This window comes from Lagopus leucura, unplaced genomic scaffold (genome assembly GCF_019238085.1).
Source record: "Lagopus leucura isolate 7727_CA_CO unplaced genomic scaffold, USGS_WTPT01 Super-Scaffold_100029, whole genome shotgun sequence".
Taxonomy (NCBI): Eukaryota; Metazoa; Chordata; class Aves; order Galliformes; family Phasianidae; genus Lagopus; species Lagopus leucura.
The window spans coordinates 133,319-145,495 of NW_024962280.1; the positions used below are offsets into that span (position 1 = coordinate 133,319).

General features: G+C 48.9%; 1 protein-coding gene across 2 annotated transcripts; it reads right to left on the bottom strand.

The window, feature by feature from the left end:
• Positions 1-3,972: 3,972 nt before the first annotated feature.
• On the bottom strand, positions 3,973-8,926 carry PFN2 (profilin 2). Of its 2 annotated transcripts, none has more exons than XM_042881365.1 (3): positions 8,760-8,926; positions 7,663-7,855; positions 3,973-5,702 (listed from the first exon to the last, which is right to left on the bottom strand). In XM_042881365.1, the coding sequence occupies exons 1-3, from the start codon at positions 8,889-8,891 to the stop codon at positions 5,605-5,607; spliced, it is 423 nt and encodes a 140-aa protein (XP_042737299.1). In that variant the 5' UTR covers positions 8,892-8,926; the 3' UTR covers positions 3,973-5,604. The 2 variants fall into 2 exon arrangements, with proteins under 2 accessions (XP_042737299.1, XP_042737298.1); XM_042881364.1 differs by having other exon boundaries at positions 5,616-6,020.
• Positions 8,927-12,177: the final 3,251 nt, after the last annotated feature.

Below are 12,177 nucleotides of genomic sequence, written 5' to 3' on the forward strand. Positions count from 1 at the left end.
ATCTGTAACGTGCACTTGTGAGCATCCTTAGTAACATTAACCTGCACTGTACCGTGTATCACAGCACAGAGCTGTGTGCTGGTAACACACCAGCAGTGGGACTAGGCTGCAATGAAAACCTTAATGTTTGCTCATTTAGTTTGAAGAGAAGCTTGAGTCAGTCCAGGTCTGTACGCACAACCTGGGGGAGAAGGAAGACCAGAATACTGCTGATATTTTCTCCTGCCGGTCACGCTGACACCTTTACAGCCAAAGTGTGTTCTGGAGGTCAGAAAGCACCAAATCCTAGGCTGAGGAGATGACGGGTGAGATGCTTCCCTTTATTGTTGCTGATCTAATAGCTTGGCTATGTGCCTTCCTTCCTTAAGCCTAGCAATGGAAATTGATTCACAAGGACTGGTAAAGAGCAGAGAAAGTTTATTTTTCAGAATGATGCACAGCAAAAGGATAATAATGGAAAAAAGGTGGCTCTTCAGACCACTGCCACTAGCAGTTTATCCGTGGGTTAAAGACAAACTGTGTTGCAGTGTAAGATACTGCTTTGTCTTGCATGTGTCTCTGGTCAAATATCAAAGCTGACTTCTGAAAATTTTTTGTGCTGAAAGATGTCTCTTAAGGTTTCTGCTGTTGATATGTAATGACTGCATGTGTTTACTCAGAGCCTGACAGTTCTGCATCTCTTCAACACAAGTAAACTCGGTAATGTGTACCATTACCCTGGTAATGGTTATACCAGCTATAACCTGGTAACCCTGGTTATAGTATTTGCTGTGATGACAAAAAGTAAAAGAAGAATCAGTTTTACCTGCTGCTCTCCCTTCTATACAGAGAAAATGCGTGCAGCAGGTAGTAATGTTTCTAAACTGTCCCATTTCCTAATGGCATTCATGAAATTTAGTTTCAGCAGGCGTTGGTAGTAAAAGTTCTAATGATACCCTTCAGCCCCTACCTTGCACCACAGACAGTTTGTCTGTTGGCAGTGAGGAAGTAAATGAAAAGAATAGCACTTCCTTACTTTGGAAGTGATACTTTGGAAGTTTGAGGATCTCTGCATTTCTAAGAAGAATCTATGAATTTCACTAAAACATGCTGGATAAATCTGTCTAGAAAGGTGGGGCCTGTCCAAACCTAATGGAAAAGATAAGTACAGATTTGTCTTTGGACTGTGACCTACCCCATTATCAACATGAAGCAGCACTGTTTTCTCACCACGTGCCACGAACAGCTGACCCCCAGTTGTTGGAGATGTTTTCCTTACGTGAAGCCCATCCATCAAGCTCAGCCTCTAGCTGTCCTCTGCATAGCAATGTGGTGCTTTAAAGAAGTTCATTCTTGGTCACCTGGTTAAAAAAAAAAATCTAGCAAGCAGCTTATAACTGATGTCTGAAGCTAAAATATTTAGTGGGCCCTTTGAAGCATTTAATCTGTATAAAACAGCGCAGTATCAACAGTTATCACAAGGTAGTTGTACTGTGACTGCTATAAATGTCTTCCTTTAAGTCTGCACCTAACTTTGCACTGTGTAACATAAAGAAACTTCTGAAAAAGAGACAAAGGAGGAGGACAGGAATTAAGGCTTTTCCCTGATTGGGAAGATAAATGCTCCCTGTTGGAGATGGGAAGGTATGGTAAAAAGTGGCTGGGGGAAAGTCTCAAGTGTCTTCAACAGGTCTCAAGGAATGGAGAAAGGATGGAGATAGCAGAACCCAATCCCTGCACTACCAGTAAACGACAGTGTGGCAGAGTGCCTGGGCAGCCTCTGAATGAACAGTAATGATGGCTCAGCCACGCGTAAAAACACCAGAATACTAAAAAAGAAAAGCAATTCCTTCTGCGGTTCAGAATTGGATGTTTATATTCTGAACTCTAGCAGAATTTGAAATAAATGTGAATCTATTCTTGAATCTATTAATCTTAGAATTACGATGAGTGGCTGAGTCTGAGGGGGTTGTGTAATTAAAACCTGTCTGTGAATGATGGGGGCACAGAAAGTGAGCACACTGACATTTATCTTCCTAAGTGTATTTCATGTAAAGTAAGAGACTGAAATTCCAGGCTGTTCTGGTCAAGCTTTGTAAAGCCCTGATGTTCTGCACATAAATTCAGCTCTCCGTTGCCTGTGTGGGGTGCGCTGGCAGAGGCACAAGGAAGCGGGGGAAGAGGAAGAAGCTGTGAGGAGTTGAGGCAGTAGGAATTACCTGAGTCTGAAGGGACTGAACCACTTCAGAACTACCCTTTAAAAAAAAAAAAAAAAAGCCCCCAAACCTTTAAAGCAATTCTGCTTCTCTGGATGGATTTAAGTTTAAAAAATTGTGCATACTAATCTGTTTTTGAAAACATGATTCTAACCTAAGTTCTGTTCTCGTATTCAAGCCTTGAATAACAACACATCAAAGCTATCGAAGGGGAAAAAAAAAAAAAAAAAAAGAGGAGGTTGTGCTTAGCTGCCCTATGGCCAGGAGCTGCTCACGTGAGGAAAGATGCAGTGCTGCTAAAGCATGTGGACAATCCCTTTGTATAAAATGACAGGTGCTGTAAAACCAGTGATGTCTGGGAGTCTGAGAGCGTCACTGGGCAGTGGCAGAGCCAGAACCTGCTGAGGGCAGCTGTCCACGACTTCAGTTTCTAAAAAACAGTGACTAGCAAGAACTAAAAGGAACAGTTCACAAGCACAAAAAACTGTCACAATTTCTGAATCCTTTAACTAAATCCTGAATGGTGGATTGTGAGAGAGTGGGTGTGCACATCACAGGCGGTCACCTCTGAACGGACATTGAGATTGAGTTACAGCACAGGAGTGGGCAGGCTGCACCCTGAGCAGTGTAATGCTGCTAATAGCTGCCAGAAGGGCAGGAGGTGCACAGCAGTGCGTGTGACTTCATTGTGCCAACAGAATGGGAATCAGTTACTCACTTGGAGCTTTGTAATGTCTAAGACAAGCGTTCTATGCATCCCAGTAACTTTCTGCAAGGAAAAATAGAAATGCAGTTTCTCACCTGGATCACAATTCAGCATTCCAACTTTCAGCACCAAAAACTTTAAGCTCTTCTAAAATTGTGTGTTAATCTGGAAATAGTTAAATATGAAGGAATAATGTTTGCTGAGCATTCAGGCTACTTGAGCAATGTATTTCAGGTAGATCTTCCCGAGTTATGTGCACTGTACCATTCTGCCATGGGAAACAAACAACTGCATTTGAAAACATCATTTGAGCAACATCTCACTGGGAAACAGTAATGGGAACACGAAGCCGCGTGGAGCTGTGCTGCTGAGAAGGGCAGGAAGAAACAGTGCTGGACGGGGTGTCAGAGCGCACTGCTGCTGCCACTGCTGCCACCGCTGCTGCCACTGAGGTGCCATCACTGTGAATTCCAGCTACAGCCTCATCACAGAAAAACATAAGAATTAAAAATCCTGCAGTCTGAACGTGAGTGCAGTTTTGAATTTTGTTAGGGTAACACTTAGAATCAGAGCAAAACAGATTCCTACGTTAACAGTCTTATTAAGGAAGCAGTAGTTCTGCATCCTTTGCACTAGAAACTCCCACATCCAGTTGTTACTCGGGAGCTTGTTCTGGTCCATTGTAACTTCAGCACTTCAAGCAGAAGGTACAGTTCGGACTTTAAGCAACTCAGGTAGCCCCACCAACCAGGTCGTGTGGCAGAGGTCCCCTGTAGCTTTAGTGTTAGGGATTATACATGCGTATGGCAGAGGAACCACTGCAGCACAGGTGGGAATCCCCTCCTGCTCAAGTCTGATAAACTCATTTCCCTAACTCAGACATAGCCTAACGCCTGCCCGTCCTCCTGTGAAGGCTTGGCATTTTGTACTTGAGCTGTTCCACTGTCACCGTGTTACACGACTGACAACTGAACTTAGATTTAGCACTGGAGTACTCAGCCATAGAAGGAAGAAGGGCCTCAGAAGGGGGGTGTGGGAGGTGGGGAGTGGAAAAAATTACCAATAGCCTAATTTTGTTTGGTTGGAATAAATTTATTTCATCTGTCTGTAAACAAGGTGTTTTTAATAGTTATGGCATTTTTTGAAATGCATATTAATTCAGATGAGTTAGACTGTATCCCAGATGTAACAAAGTGCAGGGAAAGAAATGGACAAATCAGCAACAAGAATTTGTTTAAATCTGTACATTATCCACAAGGCCCAACAACAGAAGCAAGTACTAGAATGTCCCTAAAGTAGTGCCATTCAAAAGAAACCCTCGTACTCAGTTAAAATCCATCTCACAATAGCAACAGTTCAATTTTTTTTTAAACAATAAGTATGGCACAGAATACATATTAAAAAAATTCATCACAAGACAGCCAAGTCAGTTATTCCAACCAATACCATCTCCCATTTATTCTTTTGTATACAGAGTTCTGTAGTTCTTTTTAATGGACATACAAGTTAGTACTGTGCCTGCAGGGATCGTTTGGTTACACACACGTCAGACGGGCGCACGAGGCAGTTCACGCCGTGATTTCTGCAGCAAGGGTGTGACAGGCCAAATGAGAGCTTTAAATTTGAAATGGCATCATTTTGACAGGTTAGCTTTCAGACCACCAGCCTTCATCCAGACAGCGGCTTTGGAGCAGCGAGGCTGCAGCCAGCAAGTGATCTGGCAGAAAGACCGGCGTCAGTCAGCGCTCCCCCAGCAGCTGAAGGCAGCAGTTCTCCACAATGACACTGCAGTTTCGTATAAAAACAGAACCACCCAACCCACAACCCCAAGCTGCAAATTAAAATTGGTCCTATGAAAAACTGAAACCAGACACGCTCCAGATGGTTATGTTGGGATATCTAATGTCCATAATGGCAGCCTTTTATAGTTCAACTACAGAACAGGAGCTGGCAGAAAAAAAAAAAAGTGCCTGAGCTATTGCAATGATGGAATGTCCCCAGGGAGTCACTCGGGATGGTGGCTGTGAGATCATGGGAGGAAGTGTATCTGTACCCTTTGATAGCTTTGTGATTGCACTTAATGAGCAGTACAAGCTTCAGACGTGAAGAAGAAATGAAAGACAAGCCTACAGCAAAGTGCAACAACAAAACTAATTTAACATTAATAGCTTCTGAGTGGCAAATTGGTTAAACAAACCAGGCACTATAAAATAGGTGTAAGCAAACGTGGATTAAAAAACAAAACGAAAAAACACCACGAGAAGAACAGAAGATATGCATGCACTGTTTCCTCCCAAACATGCTCTGTGAAAGGAAGACTCGTGAGCTGTGTAATTGCTCAAAGTGCTGAAGAGGCATTGATCAAATCAGATTGTACAGTCGGCACCTTGTTTAGTGTTTACGAAGTGGTTTGAGCTCTCAGTACACACCAATTGCTGAGACAAAGCAAAGCCTACGCTTGGCGTATTCCCCTCCCAAGAGTTTTTCAGGTATCATGCATATCGTCTTTGTGGTGCAGCAGTGGTGCCAGATATGGACTCAGTTACACACAGCGGTTAACATACAAATGAACGAAGGGTAACCGGAATTACAACATTAGAAAATGGGTAAATAAAAAACACAAACTACCATCTACAGTCTGGTAGCACTGAGCACAATTGAGTGGTGATGAAGACAGCTGCTAGGTGGATGGGGAGAGGCTGCTCAGACGTCAGACCTCCTCAGGTATAAAGCCAGTTCATATGCTTTCTTGTTGAGTGTCCCTCCATGGACACCTTCCTTTCCCATGACTATAACCAATGCTGGAGTACACAAGGAAACAAAACAGAAATGAACAGAATTAAAGAAAAAAAACAAAAACAAAACACCTTTCCCCACCAACAAAGGGATACAAAGGAGACACAGGTTCATACCCCATCACCCTGCATTGCTAATAAAGTTTCCAGAATGTAAGGTTTAAAGCTCACCACCAGGAAAGTTTAATAGCAATCTTCCCCTAATACTTAACAGTCTGCCTAGCAACTAGAACCCAGAGTCTCTCAAGTATTTTGCCATTGAGTATGCCTTCTTATTCAATCCGCCTCCATGGACCCCTTCTTTGCCCATTACAAAGACCAAGACTGAAAGAGAAAAGAAAAAAAAGTTTTAAAAAGAGTGTGTTAGACAAGGAAATAACGCAAGTTTTAGGCAGTGCAATAAACACACTCAAATTCAAGATTTAGTATCTGGGTATTAAGCTAGCAGTCTGGTAAAAACACAGGTGTAGGCGGGACTAGGAGAAAGCATGCACAGCTTTCCAGGTACATCACAGAAATTCACTGCTTAAGAAAGGAGTGCCATCCACTATCTCAATAAAGCACTGCAGTGCCTTTCCACCATCAGCACCATCCGTCCTCACCCAGCCAGGAAACCCTGGTGACATCTTAAACAGCAAGAGGGGGAAAAAAAGCCCCGTCAGGAACAAAAGCAGCGGTGTGGGTAGGAGAGCTGCAACTCTGAGAGCAGAAGAGGGAATGCAGTTATCTGCAGTGGCTGCTGCTGGTCAGCCTCAGAAGTACAACTACCCCAACGCCAGCAAAATAGGCCCATGGTCAGACTTGGACAGTCTTGTTAGGCAGAAGCAGTAGCGTGTGCTTAACGTTTCTCATAAGACAAAGTGCAGGGAGGACTTTAACGCTGACCCCCCTCTCATCACTGCGCTGTGGCGATGAAGTGCCCCAATTGTCTTGCAAAGAACGTGGTGAGGCCCTCCAGCAGGATACACCGCTTGCCAGCAGAGGTCACTGGCAGGCACACGGACACAGCCGGCACTGCGCTTTCACAAGCACGGTAATTGTTTCCCAAGTTAGACCCTGTGCAGTTGGAAATGCTGCAGTCAGCCTACCTACAGGTGACTGTATATCCCCACAGCAATTTTCTCACAAAAGGTCTAAAACAGACCTCACTGTCCTTTCACTATTTGCAGCAAGGAGTCAGAACTTTGCTTGTTTTTAAGTGCTGCAAACACCGTTCCTGCATCATTACCTCCCAGCTTTAGCTTCTAAATAGAAAACTTAAGCAAAATTTGTCTGTATGTCACCAATCTGTGACAGCCAGCCAAAACCACCATGCTGGGTGTTTTGAACACAATGCATACTACTCGTAGCATTACTTCGAGGCACATTTTTCATATTTGAGCCTGGTGCCTTTCCAAAAACACGTGTTACTGGATGTTAGAGGAGGACCACAAGGAGCAGGCGAACTAGCATAAGGCAGGTTTCTCCATGATACCACCCCAGACAAGCTTTTCTGCCTGAAGACAGGCTCCAGAGAGCTTAAGAGGAAGTGCGAGTCAGAGCAGCACTTGTTAAACAGTGAGCAGAAGGAGCTCAAACAAGAGACCCACATCTTTGCAGAACAAACTTTCTGATGAGACATTTACAATGACAACACTTGTTTGACTACAAGTCATTAATATATCCCTGTGGTAACCCACTACAAGCTTTGGATACCACACAGGGAAACACTTTCCAAGTATACTTGAGCAACAGCCTGGTTCTGCTCGTCAGAAGGCATTTCAGCCACTGCCCAGCTGGGATCGTGTATGGGCAACACTGAAACAAGTGTTTATTCCCAGGCAAAAATGCAGTTCATCAGCCAGCCTGCTGCCACCCCCCACCCGGTTAGCCATTAACCACAAGAGTTTGGGGTTCTTCATAGCCAGGGCCTACGTTTAGGGTCATGTTCTCAATTGAGCCACCCGAGTGATGAAAGCTCCCTTACCTCGACCAGCTCTGCCCACAGCCACATTGTACGTCGGCTCCCCGCCTTGGCTCTTCGTCCGGATGTCCATCGTGCAGTCCCCGTCCACGTAGAGGCTGTCTCTGATCACAGAGCACTTCTTTGCCCCGAGGGTCAGGCCATTGGTGAAGAAACCCTCCCGGTCCTTCCCTACAATCATATCTATTTCTACTGGCTGCCAAAGGAAAAAGCCAGGAGTCAGCACGGCGTTATTCTGCGGCTCCGTTCCGTTATAACCGCTCCCCCTCTCCGGCCGAAGGGACTGACGGCACATTTTCCCCCGCTCCCATCGGACACGGCGCTTTGTTGTGAACAGTTCACGCAGCAGCGCTTTGTCGCCGCTCGAAGCAGCGCATCGCCGCTCCCTGGCAATCCCCGCATCGCCAGGACACCGGGGCTCATTAACGCACGCGCTGCACGACCGAAATTAACGAGCCACGTGACGCGTTGCGGCGCCTCAATGAGTCACCGCGGCCCGGCCGCCCCGCGCCCTTCTGCGGGCACCGCGCGGTCCCGGCGGACGCGCGAAGCGGGGATCGGGGCCCGGCCGCCCAAAGTGCCGAGTCACGGCAGGCCCCGCTCCGCCCCGCCGGGCCCGACCCCGCTCCAGCCCGGCCCGGGCGCCGCGGGCCCGGCGCGGGGCGTTCACCACCGGGGCCGGGCGGGGCAGGGTCCGCGGCGACGCCGAGCCCGGCCTCCCCGCACGGGGCTCCCGCGGGGGCAGCGCGGGGCGGCGGTGGCGGCGGGGGAAGGACGGGCAGGGCGGGGGGAGGGGAGCATCGATGGCGGAGCGCCATCTTGGCGATAGAAAACATGGAGCCGGCGGCGCGGCGGGCATTCACCAAGGCCGCCTACGCTGCGCACGTAAGCGCCGCCGCAGCGCCGAGCCGGGCCGCCCTCCGCCAGCGCCGCGCGCCCTTCTTCCCCCGCGCCGCCGCCGCCGCCGCCCCGCACCGCGCGCGGCCGAGTCCCCGCACCCGAGACAAAAAGGCGGCAGCGCGGCCCGCGCGGCCCTCGAAGGCGCCGCTCCCGCAGCCCCGCCACCCCCCGCCCCCGCCGGCCCGCCGCCCCGCGCTCACCGTGATGCTCTGGAAGATGCCGCCGGCCGTGGCCGCCCAGACGTACTTAGCGTCGCAGTAGCCCACGATAGCGGCCTCCTGGCAGCAGCCATCGCACATCAGGTTGTCCACGTAGCTCTGCCAGCCGGCCATCTTCGGCGGGGCGCGGGCGGCAGCGGGCGGGCGGCGGCAGGGAGCGGCGCGGCGCGGGCCGGGCGGCGGTAGAGGCGAGGCGAGGCGCCTCTCCCTCCTCTCGAGCGGACCGAGCGCTGCGGCGAGCGGCGCGGCCCAGCCCAGCCCAGCCCTCCGCGCTGCCGGCGCCGGGGGGCGGGGGGAGGAGGGGCGCGGCCCGGCGCCGCCTCCTTCCCGCACCGCGCGGCCGGCGGAGGCTCTTGGCGGCACTGCGCGGGGCGTTGCGCGACTGCGGTTCCGCGGCGGCCGCCGCTCCGCTCGGCTCCCCGGGGCCGTGCGGGCGCGGTGCTGGGGGGCGCCGCCTTTTCCCGGCGGCGGGAGACGGTTGAAGATTTCGCCGACGTCCTAGAAATCGTATTGTTCTCCGCTCCTGGAAGCGCAAGCGCCGCTTGGGTACATCCCCTTTGTTTCTGCAGAACCTCTCACGCGCAGACCCGCGGCTGCGGTCCGCAGAGCGGAGCCCCTCCCGGCAGCGCGGCAGCCCTGTGTCGCGGCAGCCGCACGCGGAGCGCCCTTCGGTCGGCGTTACCGCGGAGCGCGGCGTCGGCTCCGCTCTGTGGGCTGCATCTCCTTTCTGTATATTTCACGTTTGCCATCGCGTACTTCACCAGCTGCCAGAATCCTTCAAGAAAGCGCTGCCGGCGCTAGCGGTTGGCCGCGATGTGCTGCCCTGCGCGTGTCCCACTGAAGCAGTAAGAGGGTTTCTGTGTCAAATCGGTGATCTTGTTATTAAGGTGGCATGGTCCCCATCTTAGGTATTGGCATCTGCTCCAGGTGGCAGCAATAGGATAAGAGGTGATGACCTCACATTGTGCCGAGGCAGGTTTGGGCTGGAGATTAGGAAATATTCCCTCTTGTAAAGAGTGGTCAGGCACTGGTGTGGGCTGCCCAGAGAAGTGATGGGGTCACCGTCCTTGGAGGCATTCAGGAACTGTGGAGACGTGGCCTGAGGGCCGTGGCTCAGTGGGCACGGTGGGGATGTCTTGGAGTTGGACTTCATGGCTTTAGGTGTCTTTTCTGACCTTAACAATTCTATGTTTCTAAGTTAGAGCTTATATCTGAATTTTCCAAGGGATACAATGCAGCAATTAGATGTCTTTTCCTGTGGCTATATCCCGTAACAAGAGTATTCGCTGATATACCTACAATGTACTTGAGAGTGTTCTCAATCCTTTAGAACCTAAATTGGTTGTTGTGGGATTGCCTGTTGTTTAGATACTGTATGGTAACTGTTGAGTCTTAGCCCGAACCACTGATGGAGCACCTGGGGAATGGACCAGGTCAGCCCTGGGAGCTCAGGTGAAGGCAATTCAGCTGTGGGACCAGAAGGGGTGGAGCCTGGCTGCACCGCTCTTGGACCCCTTCGAAGGGCTGACTGCCTCTGGGGAAGGATTTCTGGTTGGAGACCTTTCTTCTGTGGAGTTTTCCTGTGTGTAGATCTTCAGAGACCGGTGAGCAGGCCTTTCTTCCTTCTAATGCTGTTCCGTTGCATTAGCCCCTTTGTCGTTACATCTCTTGTACTGCTGTTCCATTGTGCTGATCTTTCCGATGTAGGTATGCATAGAGCTTGGTTAGATTGCTAGATGTTTTACAAAGACATTATTTTCCATCTCTTAGTTTAATTCCGTGTTTCCTCAGTTTTGTTTTCACAGTGCTTTTGCCATTCTGCCTTTGAACTGCCTCAGAATTTTGCTTTCTCCTGCTATCTGTAGGTACCAAAACCGTGCTCTCGTCACTGTATGTGTTAATAGGACAGAGGCTGCACATTTGCTTTCAGCTTTTTCAGTAGCTAAATGTTTCCATGAGGTTTGGGTTGCCTTTATCATCCTCTTTCCCCAGACTTGTTTTGTGAGGGGAAACAAAGTTTTTCTCTGTCTGAAGTTGTTGCTGAGGCTGCTTCGCTGTCTTGGTGCTCTCCTGTGGGAGATCCCCGTGTAGTGCTTATTTGCACAGATGGAACACATCATCCTTAAATGAGCACGGGGCTATTGGGTTCATTTGTTTTGGAGTTATACCCAAATGTGTTTGGTTTTTTGAGTATGTGGTTTGGATTCTATGTTGTTTTTGTATGCCCCTGTCAGGATTCCAGACTGCTTCACTTTAACAAGTGGGTTTAACAGATCCAGAGGTAGGCGTCATTCTGAACCCAGGGGCAGGCCGTGAGGATTCTTGGTTTGCTGGTATTACCAGCAGTTGGTGAATGGGAGCCAGCAGCTCTGTGGTGTTGGTATCACTTGGGAAGCAACATCACGCTATTTTATGAACATATTAATATTATTTTTGAAAAGTTTGCATTCTGGGGGAGAAGAATTGCAGTTATGAAATCATGGAAAAAATTCCCCATGGTGAGTCTGCAGTGGCCTGCAGTGGTGTTTCACGCAGAGCCTGTGAGCGCGGCCCGTCTGCTTCCAGTGCTGCAGCTCCCACTTTGGTTGGAGGTTCTGCTCTTGTTGTTTCCTCCCCAGGCCACAAGTGCTTCCTATGGTGGTCTTTCTCTTCACCACAAGTGCTTTCGGAAGTCCTGAGGGTAAAAGTGATTTAGAAGCGTTGTGAGTTAGCAGATTCAGTTCTGCTGATTAAAAGCTAAGCAGCGTGAGCAGTTCTGCCTCGTGACCTTGTGTTGATAAGCAGAGAGCAGTGTTTGCAGGGTGCTTCCCCAGCTAATTAAGTAACCTGGCTGAAAAACAAGGAAGCCAACAAACGGTGAGGTGAGCGCTAACAGGAAATAAGTGGTAGATATTTAATATTAATGAGCTGAAAGCTTGAAGCCAACTTTTCAAAACACAGTGATACAAATTGCAACGAGGATTAGACTGACTACAATGCAAAGTTTTATTGCATAGCTATAGTTGTGTTTAGAAAGTCACAAGTGCCAGCACAGCTCTGGCACAGAAGAGAAAAAGAACCCTGTGTAACAGCACTTAAAACCATCCGGAAAGTTCTGCAAAAAAAGATGCTTTTCTGGTGTCTCTTCCACCAGCACTGAGTGGTGTTGGGTTCCTCTCAGCAGACAAGGTTTTTTCGGTATGGCTCTGCCACCGAAGCTGGCGAAACCTTTGTCTTATTAAGGAATATTTTCTTAGGTAAGAGGTTGAGGATTTTTCATTTTTATCTTTTACTCAACCGTCAAAATAAAGCATAATGAACCTAAACTGTGACTTCTAAAACCAAATGCAAGCTTTGGGGTGCTTGCTGTGTCGGATGATGAGGGTATGAGATTGCTTCTATTTGCACACAAATGGTGGCT